Consider the following 17,620-nt stretch of genomic DNA (forward strand, 5'->3'; position numbering starts at 1 on the left):
GCACTTCTTAGCTTTTTCGTTAACAAAAATTTGAATTTTTTTGAAATTTTGGTAACGAAAAGATGAGAAGTGATTTCTAGAAGTTTTTTCAAACATTGCCTAAGTAAACATAGCCTAAAAAAACAAGAGTTTTTTTTTTTTTTTTTGAAACTCATTCAACCATTTTGATGATGTATAAAGATGAAACAATGTTTTATGTTATTTTAAAAACAATGTGGCCACTAGATTTGCACCCTCTATTTATTTTTCAAGAATGAGTATTTTATTGCGTATGATTCAACCTTTTGATTTTTTTTTTTTATCAATTCATTTTTTACTTATTATTTTAATATAAATTCAAATTTATAATCCCTATGGTGTAATTTAACGTTCATCGTAATATTAGATGATGGATTGACGATACCCTTAGCTTGTGGATTCAGTGCCCGTGTTACTGTGTTAGCATATAGTCAGGCCCATAAGAGTTTGGGGGCCAAAGTTGGCAGTTAGAATTTGGGCCAACATAAGAGTCCTCGACTGTTAATTCTTTAATTTATTGGGCTCAAAAGATCAAACAACATTTATACTCGTAAAGTGCAGAAGCAATTACAAATAGGTACGATCACGATGCGGTTTTGAGGTTTTTTTTTTTTTTTTAAAAAAATTAAATCGAATTATTCTTTGCGGTTTGGTTATACTTTATTTTTTAATTGCGATTTTACATATAAAATTGGTTTTACGGTTTTGAGCAATTTCAAGCGGTTGCGGTTAGTTTACGGTTTTTTTTAATGATAAGTAAAATGAAAAAAAAATTCTCAAATTATTTAAAACAATAAAATATAAAATATAAAATAGCATATTTAAAGATAATATAACCAAAAATAGTACAAAATATAATTAGATAAAATATATAACATAAAAAATAAAGCATCAAAATAATGTTAAAATAGATAGGATCCTTTATGTTTCATTTTTAGTCATGATTATAAAATAACTTTGATGAATATTTGTTGTGTTAAGAAATAAAAAGAGAAAATATAGAATGAATGTTGTGAGAGAAAATGACGGAGTGCAATTAGAAATAAAGAATATATTATATATTAAGATGTCGTTAATAACATTATTTAAAGCAACTATATAACCAATTAGCAGTGCGGGGTGGTGTGGTACGGGTGGTTTTGCGTAAGAAAAAAAAATCGCACCATGTAGGCGATGCGGTTTCATATTTTTTTTTAAAAAACTGCTGTTATTTATACAAAAAATATAAAAAACGGTGCGATGTGGTGCGGTGCGATCGGTTCGGATGGTTATTGAAAAATTTTGATCAACCCTAATTACAAAAATGAGAGAAAATAGAGAATGCAACTTTATGTTTTTGTAGAATCCCAACATCTAATAAGATGCCAAGAACAAATTTTAATATATTTATAAATTAATTTAGAAATTATAAAAAATTCATAATTGAAAAAATCATAACTTCATTGAACAAAAAAATATAGTATTTATATATAACATATAATTCTAAATATATTATATTATTTATACACTGTTATGCTAATTATAATAATCCAAAATTTTTGTGCATCGACTGTCCTCTTATTACTTCCCGGCACTTTTATATACAAGTTTAAGCGTAGATTGCATGTATTTCAGATTGATGGATTTGAAACTAAATACTTCAATCTTCCATTTATTTATTTTGATAAATCCATTTGACAATGAATTTCAAATTCTGACTACTTTTTTTTTTTAGTGATTATGGTAAATTTCATATCCAAACCAATTTGAAGTCATAGTGATACATATTTGTTTGGGAAAATTGCTTTTTTGGTCCTGTATGTTTGTCACTTTGCGATTTTGGTCCTTTATATTTTCAGATTGCAGTTTTAGTCCGCTATCTTTATTTTTTTGGCAATTTTAGTCCTTTTTCCGATGTGGCGCTGACGTGGCACCAATTCAATGCTGATGTGGAGCTGACGTGTACAGTGCCACGTCAGCATTTTCGAAGAAAAAGGACCGAAATTGCCAAAAATCGAAACATACAGGACTAAAACTGAAATGTAAAAACATAAAGGACCAAAATCGCAAAGTGACAAACATACAGGACTAAATTTGCAATTTTCCCTATTTGTTTCAAACTTAATTATGGAACTCTATTATAGCATTTAATCGTATCGAGTAATATATAAATTATACATGTATTATTTCCCACTATATTGTATTGTATTGTGTATATGAAAATATTGCAGTTCATGCATCGTTGGCTAAAAAACCGACTAATAAATTAGCATGAAAATCACAAATAACACGAGGTTAGGTGCATGAAGACAGTGTATAAGAAAAGTCAGAAAAATGGGGCACATTTACTTACCACTAGGCACACACCTTGAATTAATTATAAAATTCTTTTTATTTAGTGGATCAATTAATATCATAATATATATGATTATAAAATGCTTTTTATTTAGTGGATCAATTAATATCATAATATATATATGTATCAATAATCGATCTGTCGGTAAATGTTAGTTATTAATATATTCTTCTTTGTCCAAAACTCCTTGTTGATAGTTATATTAACTATTGTACTTGTACGTGATTAAAATTAATGGCTAATCAAACCAATTAATACGTACATACACACACTACGATAAAAAAAAAAAAAAAGAAAAAAGAAAAAAGAGAGAGAACTTGATAGACAGAATATATTCATGTGATACAAATGGATGACCAAATTATAAGCAACCGCAACATTGTTCATTGCATTGGGACAATTGGGGATAAGTCGATTTTGTTCGACGTTTGCACATTTTTAAACATAATATTATATATATATTAGGTCTATTCTTTCTTTCTTTCTTTTTTTTGTCCCACTACAAAAAAGAAAACTGTCATCATTTCAAATCACTGTAAAATCGAGACATTTTGTAAACCGTCGTTACTATTAAATGCGACATAACACATTACAGAATTCATCCAAAAAATTTTGTCATAACTTCGGATGGAAGAAAACGGATTTGATCGGAGACGATTTTCTAAAAAACCGTCTCAATAAAATATAAATACGCCATTCAACTCTCATTTCTTGTAAACCCTAGCCGCTAAACTCCACTCCTAGCCGCCGTTCGAGCTCCTTTCGTCGTGCTGCGGCTTTTCGAGGTGCACAGGTGTTTATATATTTATATACATGTATTCTATACAAAATCTAGGTTTTATACATTTTATATCTATACTATTTTATAAAATGAGGCTATTAGAGTAACTACATTGAGGACATTAAAATTTCATAATTTCATGATTACCCTTTTTTATTAAAAAACTACCCACAATTCCATTCATTTTATTTTTTGTTTGTTTAAAAAAATTCATATAAAAAACTTTTATTTTACACACGCAAAACGTGTGCATTTTTTCCTAGTATCTTTTAAAAAAATCTATTTATGTGTTTATGGTGCATATATATCTATACTATTAATATAGGGAGAAACCCTTTTACTAACTGTTTTTTGTGAAGCATTTTTTTGTTTTAAAAATACCCTTAGCACTCCACTTTCAACTTTTTTAATCGGTCATCACTTTGCTTATAAGTTTTATGCAGCTACCTATTTCATTTTTATAAATTAATAAACTTGATTTTTATCTTCTCAAGAAAAAAATTTCATTCTCCATTTTTTTCACGAGTAGCAGTTTTTTATGCACACACATCATGTGTGCCATTATCGCTAGTATATATATACATATGTATGTGTGTGTGTTTTTATTGAAATAATAATTTGAAAAATAATGTTTGCGTTTTTGTCGCCGTATCTGCCGCCACCGTGGTTTCTTTTTTCTTTATGTGGTTCAGCTATATCTATATATAATAATATAATTCATGAATCCTTTAGAATAATCACTTTTGTCAAATTAACGAATGAAAAAAATTGTATCTCACTACTTATAACTACTATCTTTTAATTTTATTTTTTAATTCAAAAATATAAAAAAATATTATTTATTTTTAGACGTAATATAAACTATATGCACGCGAATTTTTGAGTGCGTCGATTTCTAGGCTATATAAAAGTAGAGTTTTGCCAAAAATAATAGTTTCTCGTCAAAACATGTACACTATAAAAAAATAATTTTTAACATTAAGCATTCACCTACCAAATCTAAAATTAATTTCAAAACTTTTCAAACTCATATTAAAATTTAAATTAAGAAGTCTGATAATGTAAATTAAAATTTCAGCTGTGGAAGTATTTCTAATTACAGTAGTGACAATACCCAAATCATTCATCCGAGGATGTACATTATAAGTCACAATTCTTGATTTGGAGAGTAGAAATATTAATAATTAAAATTTTTTCACGTAAAAAAGATTGATTAATATATATATATATATATATATATATAATATAAAATATCATTGAAATGAAAACGCAACTAATAATGATAAATAAAAAAAATTCAATCCAAAACATTAACCGACAAAATCTAAAACAACTCAACCAAACAAAGTTAGCAGAAAAAAGGTATATCGATCTATCGTAAGAAGGAGAATACGTACCCACAACTAACATACAAAAAAATCTTGTAAGAATTTTAAAAAATTGGTGCAGCTGTGCAAGCAGGTGAGGCTTTTCCAAATCTCTTGATTAAGAAGAAGGAAATTAGAAGAATATGGCTTATCACTTTTCAAGATGAACAACCTTTTTTTATTTGTATTAATTTGAAATTTTTAATTATATATATATAAATTAGAGGAAAAAACATATATATTTTCACTTTTCACAATGAATATCCATTTTATTTTTATTTTTATTAGTTTGAAATTTCTTATTTTATATAATTTTAGAGGAAATTTAGAAGAAGAAAATTAGAAGAATAGGGATTTCTATTTTTTATTTTTATATTAGTTTGAATGAATAGACTCTTCCTTTTTATTTTTATTAGTTTGCAAATTTTTATTATTATATATATTTTGAAAATAATAATTTACATATTTTAATTAAAAAAATGTAATAGGGAAAAAAATTTGGACAAAATTCGAACTCGTGCATTTCAATCATCAATCGTCAAGTAAAAAACATGGTCTACCACTAAACCACACAGTACTTTTTATTGCATTTTAGGGGTTCAAATTTTTATATAATATTTTTTTCCAAAATATATACATATATACTAAAAAATTTTCAAAATTTTAAAAAATTCAATAGGATCGTAGGATTTAACAAATAACAATGACAGAAATTAATTAATGGTGATAGCAGCATATATATTTTGACAATCATTTTATTTATTTACTTTTCTTACAGTGACTCAGCATTATGCATGCCGAAAGCCGATTAATTTAATTTCAACATGTGATGAGACCGATATGTCTCAAGAATATGCCGTTTCTCCATTTGATATCATTATTTTCTTGTTTTAATCAATATATTTTTATCGAAGTCTTGAAAAAGTGAAGCCATTTCTGAAAAGAATTAAAATAAAGTTAAATAAGAAGTTGTTTATAAACCTTTTTTTTCCTAATAAATTTTTTTTTATGTGTACAAAAAAATAAGTATATATATTTGAGATGAAAAGAGTGATACTTAATTTAGTACCGTAAAAACCGAAACCATTCTGCTCTCTTGATTTTTCAAAAGACTTGAATGCTTGGATACATTATTAATGTTTCTTAACCCATGCATGTGTATAAACAAACTTTTATATAGGATTAGGAATAGACATATATGGCACCGTTTGGTACATAAGATGAAAGTGAGATGAGACACAAATTTTTACTCATCCCATGTTTTTCTCATTTTTTTGTTAACCCAATGATATCTCATGGCCCGATATAACGTTAGATGTAGGCTTGATGACAAATACCTCTTAACCCATGGTATTAGTGGAGGATGAGTGTCATATAAATGAAATTGTGTGAAATTGACAATGGTAATTAAGAGAACAAACACAATAATCCTACAAAATAAAAACATACAAAACAACATATTATTCATATCTATGTCTTGCTTATCCACATCTCAACATGTTTTTATTCATCTATCGTACATCCCATCCATAATACCAAACGATATCATACATGTTTTTGCTTTGATGACAATTAATGAATAATGAGTGTGTAGTTGGCAACTCGGTCGTAGAAATTAGCAAACAGTAGTTATTGCTCGTTATGTTTCATGTGGATTAATCTCAAACATAGACATCTGTTATTGAATTTCGAAGAAAATTGTTTAAATAAGACACGTGTAATATTGTCCAAGTCATAATTGTGTAATATCGAGTACATAATGATGCTACGTGTACACAGAGTATTACACGTTAGGTTACACATGAGATTTAAAATTACATGATTATTCTACATGAATTTTTGAAAGATTTTTTTTAAAATAAAATGCAAGGATAATCATGTAATTTTAAGTCTTATGTATAACCCAACTTATAAGATTTTGTGTACACGTAGCATTACCCATGTATTAATTGTAAATCACTATTGATCTATCTCCTAACGTGAGAAATGAAAGAATCAAACTCGAGTCGTGTGACGCCACCTTCCTCCACCGACCTTCTGACAGCTCCGCCCAACTCCGCCGCCCTCCGCCTCATCTCCTCTCCTTCCTCCGACAACATCAGCCTTCTCAAAGCCATGGAAATTGTCCCTGCCTCCACGACCTCGTGCCGCCGAGCCCAATCTTTGACAGTGATGCCGATTTTGAGCACTTGTGTGATCAAAACAGCGTTTCTTGGCTGGTCCGAGTGCATCGGCCATGCAGCAATCGGCACCCCCATTGAAATACTCTCCATGCATGAATTCCATCCACAGTGACTCATAAATCCACCCGTTGCGGAATGGTTCAAGATTTCCAATTGAGGTGCCCAATCTCTCAAGATCATCCCCCTTTCTTCGATTAACCCTTCGTCTGGTAATTCACATGATCTCCTAATTCTATCTTGATCTGATCCGGCTACGGAATTAATGTCTCCTCGATCCGCGTCTCTGAAAACCCAGATGAATTTCACCTCGCTTTGTTCCAGCCCTGTTGCCAAATTCTTTATTTGTTCGTCTGGTAATGAAGTCGTCGTTCCAAAGGAAACAAACACCACTGATTTTGGCGGTTGTTTGTCGAGCCATTTCAGGGATTCATGGCGTGATCCGTCTTCATTTTTTCTTGTTAAATTCACGGGGTTGAATGGCCCTATAGCCCAGTGTTTCTTGTTTTGTGATGATGATTCAGACATCTTTTCGATGAAACCCATGAATTTGCCTTCGAATTCTCTGCTGGAATTGAAGAGACTTCCCGAACTTAAACCAACGCATTTATGTTCTCTTGCAATCAACTCCATGAATTCTTCGGTGAAGCAATCTTCAAGAGAAGGGATTTGCAGTTCCCGTAATTTATTATCATCAAGCTGTGTAAAGGTTTTCTCCGTTTCTTCCCAGAAATAGCAAAAGATGGCGAAAGCTGAAACGCTGTGGAAAACGTAGGATTCAGCGTTTGGTATTGAAACAAAATCTTGAACAACGGAAGACATCATGGAGTCATGAATGATCACGATTCTTTGCGCTGCAATGCGCGAAAGAGACCGTAGGAGGGCGGCGAATGGCTGCCGGAGCTGGGAGATTGAGTTGAACAATGGCTGTAGATGTGCGGGGAATTTGTTGGCGGCGTTCGGGTTCAGAGGCGGGGATGCAAATTCAGGAGTTGGGAGCTCGCGGAAATGGACGTTGGAGGCGGAGAGAGGGTCCCAGCCGTGGACCCGGAGCTTCGCCTGGCGGTTGTGGGTGGCGGTGCTGACGTAGTAAACAGGTATATTGTAGGCGGCGATGAGGCGGCTGAGCTGGAGGAGCTGGTTTAGGTGACCTTGTGCCGGTAAAGGAACCATCAGAACCACCACTTGGTGGCGGTCTAAGCCGTTTTCGAGGTGGCGGTGCTCCGGTGAGGAGTGGCCGACATCCGTGGCCATGGCACAATGCTACAATATATAATTGGAACTTTGATTCTTCGAATGTGTTCCAAGTTATTGCGCATTGGGTTCTTAATTTATACAAGTAGTCTGATTATTGATGTGCAAATATAATTTAAATACATCAAGAAAGTAACATTTTCTATACATACTATATATTAATAAAAAAAAACATACTATATAATATAATGTCATAGATACATAAGGTATTCAAAGAATTGTTTGTCCTCATTTGCTTTTAATTAATTACTAGTGTGAAAATATTTATGAAACTTTGATTTTGACGTTTACAAATTCTTCTTGTATGGTTATAACTCTCTTGTTTTACTTCGCTTGTGTTAAGAATACGAAGTGATTTGCCAACGATCTCTTAACTTGATAGTAAGGTTGTGACTCCAAAATTTAAGAGATCTTGAGTTCAAATATACCATATGTATGGGTTTTGTTAGGACAAAGCTGTTGGAAATATAAAATCTATAAAATTGTAGCCAGAATCGTCATGCAAATCATTAAGATTAATCTGAAAAACTTAAAGCGAAAGCATATCTGAAGCCATAGTCTTAAATCTGTAGAAATCTTGTAGAGAACGACTGGTTGATCTTCCAGATCTACGCGTTCTTCCTGAGAGCCATTTATTTTCTCTCTGGTTCTATTCTAATAATGGGGATTAGAGATAGTGGAACGTGATACGCGTAATCTGGGGACCATAACCACGTTATATAGATAATTCTGTTAATTATCTCTATTATTTCTGTTTCAGCCCATCACAAAAACAGAAATTATATTTTTAGTCTCTACACATCAAAAACCCACGTCGTATTAGATACATTAAAGTCCAATAACTTAAAACTTTAATTGATCACTTTATTTTTGAACTTAACTTAATTGACAGCCCACAATGCATAATTATTCACATATAAGCCCATATAATATAATTGATCTAACAAAAGTCTCTCACATCTCTTGTATAAAAGAATACGAAGTGTTATATATGATATAATTTTAATGTTTGTGTAAATTAAATATTTATTTTGTTTTTCATAATTTGAATACAATATCGTTTCATAATATGAATATATATAAAATTTTATTATTGAATATTTCTTGTAATTAACTCCTAATTTAGTAAGTGGGACAATGAAGTTGTAAAGAGGGGAAAACAAGATTGCTTTCAAAACTAATTTCCGTCACTCGATCGACGTAAAAGTAAGATAGTGATATGACAGGACCATTATTTGTAATTGGGAAATGCTATACATGTAGTCATGTAGTCATGTGCATTGCACATAAAATTATAAAATTATAATTTTATTTTATTTGAATTTTTTTTTCAAAATAAATTAAAAATATTTATGTAATTTCAAGTGCAACGTGTAATCTTATATATATACATATAACATTACTCTTTGTAATTTTAGACAAAACAATCAACTCAGCGCAGGTAGGATTGGGAAGGACGTTAGAGATTCTAGCAGATATATTATTGATTCTTACCAAAATAAATAAGACATTATTGTAAGAGTGACATGTGAATAATGATGTATCATCGGTTTTTCCGTAGGATTAAGTTTAAATTAAAATGATCAACTAAATTTTTAGTTATGAGGTTTTAATCTGTTTAATAGGCTGTGTGTCATTGATGTTTACATACTATTAGGTACTTAATTAGATATCGCCTATCACAATTAACCAAAAGGGCTGTCAAGAAAGAACGCGTATAACTGCCTAAAGAAACATTGTTACTGTGCAAGCCAAGGATATCTCTATATGGGCTTGGGTAGGGGTGGGAATTCGGGTACGGGTATCCGAAACCCGACCCGACCCAATCGGGTATTTACCGGATCGGGTCGGGTATTTGGTTTTAAATGTCGGGTTCGGGTAGAAAAAATCCTACCTGAAACCCGATCGGGTACCTGACCTAATATAATATGTATTGCACGTAAATTATTAATATAAACAATTTAACAATATTATTATATAAATTACCTTAGTTAGCACCGTAACTACTAAATACAATGTTGTATAATATTGATAACTTTTGAGAATATAATATAATATAATATATTCACTTATTTATATTAACTTGGATATATTATAGGAAAATATTCACTTGGTTATTTAAATATTATAGGAAAATATTTTCTCGGCAAATTGAATTCTCACATTCATGTAGCCGCAATCTTTTATTTCTTTTGAGAATAATTTGCAAGAACTTTTTTATTTTATTTTTATTTCATGAGATTAAAAAGTGATAATCAATTTGAGTGGTTTCGGTGTTTTTCATTTTTATCAACAAGTTTTCTTCAAGCCAAGGTATGTATTTTTTTCATTCTTTATTAACAATTTTTTTAGCAATTTATCGACAAGTTTTGGAGTTCTTGTTGTTTGGTATCAAACTTGGTATGTATATGATTGATTATGTGTTTTTTTTTCAGTAGATGATATGTAGTCTCCATCTCTCAATCATTAGCTTTTTCCTTTCTTTTTTTAAATTTATTCAGCTATTTTAATGCTTTTCAATAATAGTAAACCATTTTAATAACAAGTAGTAGCACTCAAAGTTTAGTCTGTTCAAGCTAAAAAAATTCAATTTTTATTTTTCAAATATTTTAATATCTTAATTAATTAATTTTGATCGCATGGTTTTAAATGTTTTATATATTATAACTGAAAATTATTTTACATAAATTTTCAACAATGATTACACTACTGCATTTATGTTAATTGATGATTATAAATTTATGTAAATTACAGATGTTGAATTTGCAAGATAAATGTGATGGCCCTAATGAAAATCTTGTTGGAGTTCAACCAAATGAAAAGGTTAGTGATGTTATTCGTGATAACACAAATAAAAATCTTGATGTTACGAGAGAACTTGAGAATGATTTTGAAGATGGGGAAGTTGATCCTAACTCTAGAAAAAGAAAAAGGAAAGAGCATGTGGTCAAGTCACAATTTTGGGATCATTTTGAAAAATTCTTTTGTGATGTTGACAAGGTTCAAAAGGCTAAATGCAAGTATTGTTCTAAAGTTATCAAGGCTGATCCTAAAATACATGGAACAAAACCTATCCAGAACCACTTTCAGTCTTGCAAAAAGAAGCCCACTGAAATTACAATGGATTAAACTAGAATTTCACCTCAACCAGCAAGAATAGGTGATAAAGAGGCTCACATGGTTCCTTGGAATTTTGACCAAAAGAAAATTAGAGAAGCATTGTGCCATTGGTTAATTCATGTTGATGAGCTAGCATTCAAAACTGCGGAAAATGCTGGCTTTAGATACTTTATGTCTATTGCATGTCCGATGTTTTCACTCCCTTCACGAAAAACAATAGCAAAAGATATTTATGACATGTACTTCAAGTCTTTTATAAACAATCACTCTCAAAGAGTTTGCATAACTACAGATACATGGACATCAATCCAAAGAGTGAATTACATGTGTCTAACTGTGCATTTCATTGATGACAGTTGGATTTTGCAAAAAAGAATTTTGAATTTTTGTCCAGTCTCTGGACATGAGAGTGATGAGTGTCAAAAGGGATAAAAAAATGTTTGCATGATTGGGAGATTAATAAAATTTTTACTGTCACAGTTGATAATGCTTCATCAAATGATGGTGCTATTGCGATTTTAAAAAAAAAGTTTGATAGATGGGGCACAAATATTTTGGGAGAAAAATATGTACACATGAGGTATATTGCTCATATTGTTAATCTTATTGTACAAGATGATTTAAATGATTTAAAGGGTAAGAATGAGCATTCTGCTATCTCTCGAATTAGAGGAGCAATAAGGTACATACGAAACTCTCCAGCCAGGTACAAAAGATTTATTGAATGTGTTGAGAGTGAAAAACTAGAGACAAATAAATTGTTGGCACTTGATGTACCTACTCGATGGAATTCTACCTATTTGATGTTAGAATCTGCTACGTGTCTGTTACCCCGAAAAAATATTTCAACCCGAGCCCGTTTATAATTGGTCTACCCGATATGACCCAATATGTCAAGGTCTAGCCCAGTTTGGACTATGTTGGACTTTGACCAGGGCTGGTCATTATGGGCTGACCTGTGTTGTTTCTAATGGGCCGCATGTATCATTTTCTAGTTCAAATAGGACTCTGATATATATGAGATAAGCTTGAATCTTTTCAAACATTCACAAGATAGAGATAAACTTAAAGATGATCCAATGGATGAAGAGTCCTAGTCCAGGACATGTTATAATTCGACTAGGTAACTTACTATTTTTTCCCTATAAATACAGGTATTGTTATGGTTGTGATTATTCATTATTGATTATTGACTATTCATCATCATTATTTTTCACTTTTATATTCACGCACTCATATCTCTCAGTTTTCGCATTAATCATACCCTCTGCCTTCAAGACACTGACTTAGGCATCAGAAAGGTCACGCCGAAAACACCTTCGGCGCCCCTTGACCTAGCTGTTGCTTGTGCAGATTTCATTGATACCCGACCCGACCTGTTTCATAGAAGATTTGGAGGATCCATTCTACCAGACCGAACCCAAGGTAAAATTCCGACATCATCAATTGGCGCCGTCTGTGGAAATTTGAAAACAAAGGGTTAAGATGATGAGTACAAGAGAAGAAGAAATAAATTTTGGATTCTTGCATGGCTTGCGCATCAGCAACTTGCAAAAATCATAGAAATTAATTGAACCATCGGATCAGGCTCAAATATTGCAGACATATTTATTAATATGTTTTCTAGAATCTGAACGGTAGAGATAGCTTGTAGAATCATATCTAGACCGCCGAACAGAAGCTGCTTGCTCACACAGCTTCTATGTGTTCTTCGCATGGCTTTCATATCAGAATCTTTCAAAAATCATAGAAATTAATTGAACTGTCGGATCGGGCTAAAATTTTGCAGACGTATTTATTAATATGTTTTCTAGGATCTGAAAAGTGGAAATCGTGATTGGTGCTTGTAAAATTAGATCTAGACCGCCAAACAGACGCTACTCGCTCGCACAGCTTCTATGTGTTCTTCGCTTGGCTTTCATATAAAAATCTTTCCAAAATCATAGAAATTAATTGCACCGTCGGATCGGGCTCAAATTTTTCAAACATATTTATTAATATGTTTTCTAGGATCTGAACGGTGAAGATCATGATTGGTGGCTTTTAAAATCATACCTAGACCGCCGAACAGACGCTGCTCGCTCGCACAGCTTCTATGTGTTCTTCGCATGGCTTTCATATCAGAATCTTTCAAAAATCATAGAAATTAATTGAACCGTTGGATTGGGCTCAAATTTTGCAGACATATTTATTAATATGTTTCTAGAATCTGAACGGTGGATATCGTGATTGGTGGTTGTAAAATTAGATCTAGACCGCCGAACAGACGCTACTCACTCGCACAGCTTCTATGTGTTCCTCGCATGGCTTTCATATCAGAATCTTTCAAAATTCATTGAAATTAATTGAATCGTCGGATCGAGTTCAAATTTTGCAAACATATTTACTAATATGTTTTATAGGATCTGAACGATGGAGATCAATTTTTCATCCCTACATCAAGTCGGTTCTTTGATCAAAGAATATAAGATGTTATCTTGTTATACATCCAAAGTCATGTCATCGACAACGCATGAATGAGATAAGTATTTCAATTATATTTATGTTGGAATTAAATTATTATTTATTATCATTATTAATAATATTCCGAGGCATCTCCTACTATCAAAATTACATGTGTTGTTTTCTTGTGATCAAATTTGTTGGACTTCTATTGCCTTGTATTTTTGTTTGGGTTATTTCACAGATATCGGGCATGCAATCTCGATGTAAGGCCCAAGTCTATCACATCGGGCATGCAATCTAGCAATAAGACCCAATTTATGGTTTAACACTTTTAAAAGTCCGGGCAGGTCCGGCATCAAAAGCCCACATCAGTGGCATCAAAAACCCACATCAGTGGTATACAAAAGCCCAGACAGGTCTGACACTCAAGGACCACATCAGTGGAACTCAAAAGCTCAGGCAGGTCTGACACTCAAGGACCACATTAGTGGAACTCAAAAGCCCAGGCAGGTCTGGCACTCAAGGACCACATCAGTGGAACTCAAAAGCCCAGGCAGGTCTGGCACTCAAGGACCACATCAGTGGAACTCAAAAGCCCAGGCAGGTCTGGCACTCAAGGACCACATCAGTGGAACTCGAAAGCCCAGACAAGTCTGGCACTCAAGGACCACATCAGTGGAACTCGAAAGCCCAAGCAGGTCTGGCACTCAAGGACCACATCAGTGAAACTCAAAAGCCCAGACAGGTCTGGCACTCAAGGACCACATCAGTGGAACTCCAAAGCCCAGGCAGGTCTGGCACTCAAGGACCACATCAGTGGAACTCAAAAGCTCAGCCAGGTCTGGCACTCAAGGACCACATAAGTGGAACTCAAAAGCCAAGGAAGGTCTGGCACACAAAGTCCACCTCAGTGGCCCACATCAGTGGAATTCAAAGCCCAGACAGGTCGGGCACTCAAAGTTCACCTCAGTGGCCCACGTCAGTGGTATTCAAAGCCCAGGCAGGTCTGGCACTCAAAGTCCACTTCAGTGGCCCACGTCAGTGGTATTAAAAGCCCAGACAGGTCTGGCACTCAGTTTCATTAGATTGTCGTCTATTTCTCTTTGTTCGAGCTCGGTTCTAATAAGATCTTCATCTAGACCGTTCGTCCAAAGGAAGCACATGTAGTTCGGGGTCAGGTCTACATTATTGGTCTAAATTAATTCTTCTTTTAGACCAGTTAGGGAGGTACTATTGTTACCCCGAGAAAATATTTCAACCCGAGCCCGTTTATAATTGGTCTACCCGATATGGCTCAACATGTCAAGGTCCAGCCCAGTTTGGACTATGTTGGACTTTGACCAGGGCTGGTCATTATAGGCTGACCTGTGCTGTTTCTAATGGGCCGCATGTATCCTTTTCTAGTTCAAATAGGACTCTAATATATATGAGATAAGCTTGGATCTTTTCAAATATTCACAAGATAGAGATAAACTTAAAGATGATCCAATGGATGAAGAGTCATAGTCCAGGACATGTTATAATTCGACTAAGTAACTTACTATTTTCCCCTATATATACAGGTATTGTTATGGTTGTGATTATTCATTATTGATTATTGACTATTCATCATCATTTTCTTTTACTTTTATATTCACGCACTCAAATCTCTCAGTTTTCGCATTAATCATACCCTCTGCCTTCAAGACACTGACTTAGGCATCGGAGGGGTCATGCCGAAAACACCTTCGGCGCCCCTTGACCTAGCTGTTGCTTGTGCAGATTTCATTGATACCCGACCCGAACTATTTCATAGAAGATTTGGAGGATCCATTCTACCAGACCGAACCCAAGGTAAAATTCCGACATCATTAGTGTCTTAGGAGAGCTTTTGATGTTTATGAGGATGGAGATCTTGCATACACTAATGATCTGTCAAAACCACCATATGATGGTACACCGACATAAAGCGATTGGGAGAGGGCTGGTTTGTTATTGAACTTTTTGAATCATTTTTACAAGCTCACATTGACAGTTTCCGGTTCTTCATATGTCACTTCTAACACAATATTCCATGAAATAAGTGATGTTAACATGCTTCTTAGACAATGGTTTAATGGTGAAGACTCTAAGTTGAGTGAGATGTCAAGAAAAATGAAAGAAAAGTTTGATAAATATTGGGGATCGATTGATAAAATGAATATGACTTTATATTATGTGGTTATCCTTGATCCTCGACATAAATTGAAGTTCATTGATTTTTCATTTGATACAATTTATGATGATGTTGCAAAAAGTGAGATGATGAAACAAAAGGTAAAGAATGGCTTTTCAGAATTGTTTCTTGACAACAAATTTAGGTATGAGAGGGCAGAAAGTTCAACACACTATAGTCACCCGTCATTTTCACTTGGTTTTGAAAATTCTCAGTCAGAAACTAACGTGTCATCAAGAATGTATCTGAAGGATCAATTTAAGAAGTACAAGTTAAGAGGAAGGACAGAGCATGTAAAGTCAGAATTGGAGAAATATTTAAGTGAAGATATTGAGGATGATGATGAGAAGTTTGATATATTACTATGGTGGAAAGTAAATTCTCTCAGATTTCCAATTTTGTCTAAAGTGGCTCGTGATGTATTGGCAGTTCCAGTATCCACAGTTGCTTCTGAATCAACATTTAGCACCGGTGGACGTGTTTTGGATGCTTTTAGAAGTTCTTTGTCTTCAAAAATAGTTCAAGCATTAATTTCTACTCAAGATTGGCTTCGAACGGATTCAAAACCAATAAGTGTGGAGGAAGATTTGCATGAGATTGAGATGCTTGATAAAGATATCAAAATTTTATATATCTTTATTTTTAATTTTTTGTTTAAAATAATTTATATTTATTAAAATCTACTTATCTCAACCATTATTTTTTATATTTTGCAGAGTTAACAAAGTTCGGAATCGATTCGACAATCATTGATGTTTGATGCTACAACAAACCCATCTCGTTATTCAAGACTATGATTTATTGTGATTTTGGATGTTATAAATTTTTTTAATTTTAGAATTGAATTATCTTTTGTTTTTTAGATTTGATATTAGGATTTATTATGGTTTTTATTATTTTTTTGGTTTAAGACTTGAAGAAATTTTCAATTATTGATTTATCTATGCTCATAAGTACTTGATTATTATTATTTTTTGTTGTGTGAAATTGATGAAATTTAGACCATGTGTAAGGTTATTTTTTTTAGAGTAATACTACATGTACAACCAAATTTGTTCAACAATTTTTAGCGTAATCTGCTAGATAAAATATATATAGTTCTTTTTAATTTCTACATCCATATTTTGTTTTTTTTAAAAGGAATAAGTCGGGTACCCGACATTGGGTACCCGTTGTTGTCGGGTACCCGCCCGACCATTAATTACCCGAACCCGACAAAACCCAACCCGTGCCCACCCGTAGGCTTGGGCATGCTCCGAGAGAGTGGCACAATGGTACAAGAAATTTAACGACTTTATGATTATAAATGGTTTTGAAAGAAGTGAACATGAATATTGGTGTGTGTATACTGTATACTAGGCTTACAGCTGGTGGAATCATGATATATATGCCCTTATATGTGGATGACATGCTCCTTGGTCTGCGAGTATGAATGAGATAATTATAAAATCAAGGCAAAACTCAGCAAAACATTTGATATAAAAGATCTTGGTCCAGTTAAAAGAAATCTAAGAATGGATATAAGAAGGAACATAGAACTTCGACAGCTACTCTTGACTCATTAAGCCAAATATATCTAGAAAATGCTTGGGAAATCTAACTTCCTTTATTGTAAACCGGTACAAGGTCCAACAGAAAGGGAAACTCATGAATCAAAATTCGTACGCTAACGCAGTCGAGTGTATCGTGTATGCCATTATCTGCACTAGGACTGACTTAGCCTATGCCATCAGCCTATTACATAGATTCATCGTCAATCCAGGTCAAGAACACTGGCAAGTCGTGAAGTGAATCCTCAAATCGATACATCAAAGGAACACTGAATGTTGGTTTGCTTTTCCGGTGGTACTTAGAGAAAAATAGTATCATCGCAGGCTATGACTGTTATGTTTTTTCAGTATATGAGACAACCATAATTTGGAAATC

The 17,620-nt window shown here is 33.1% G+C and overlaps 2 protein-coding genes across 2 annotated transcripts; one reads left to right on the forward strand and one right to left on the reverse strand.

Moving 5' to 3' along the window:
• Positions 1-6,227: 6,227 nt before the first annotated feature.
• LOC140892324 (zeatin O-glucosyltransferase-like) lies at positions 6,228-8,002 on the reverse strand. Its single transcript, XM_073301173.1, has one exon. The coding sequence runs from the start codon at positions 7,933-7,935 to the stop codon at positions 6,469-6,471; it is 1,467 nt and encodes a 488-aa protein (XP_073157274.1). The 5' UTR covers positions 7,936-8,002; the 3' UTR covers positions 6,228-6,468.
• A 7,571-nt stretch (positions 8,003-15,573) lies between these two features.
• Positions 15,574-16,454, forward strand: LOC140889712 (zinc finger BED domain-containing protein DAYSLEEPER-like). Its single transcript, XM_073297436.1, has 2 exons — positions 15,574-16,192; positions 16,411-16,454. The coding sequence occupies exons 1-2, from the start codon at positions 15,574-15,576 to the stop codon at positions 16,452-16,454; spliced, it is 663 nt and encodes a 220-aa protein (XP_073153537.1).
• The last annotated feature ends 1,166 nt before the right edge of the window (positions 16,455-17,620 follow it).

Source organism: Henckelia pumila, chromosome 3, assembly GCF_033568475.1.
Source record: "Henckelia pumila isolate YLH828 chromosome 3, ASM3356847v2, whole genome shotgun sequence".
In the NCBI taxonomy this organism is placed as follows: domain Eukaryota; kingdom Viridiplantae; phylum Streptophyta; class Magnoliopsida; order Lamiales; family Gesneriaceae; genus Henckelia; species Henckelia pumila.

Coding starts and splice junctions, on each gene's coding strand:
- LOC140892324 (XM_073301173.1), bottom strand. CDS start 7,935: ATGGCCACGGATGTCGGCCACTCCTCACCGGAGCACCGCCACCTCGAA.
- LOC140889712 (XM_073297436.1), top strand. CDS start 15,574: ATGCTTCTTAGACAATGGTTTAATGGTGAAGACTCTAAGTTGAGTGAG. Junction 16,193..16,410: donor TGTTTTGGATGCTTTTAGAA/GTTCTTTGTCTT, acceptor TATATTTTGCAG/AGTTAACAAAGTTCGGAATC.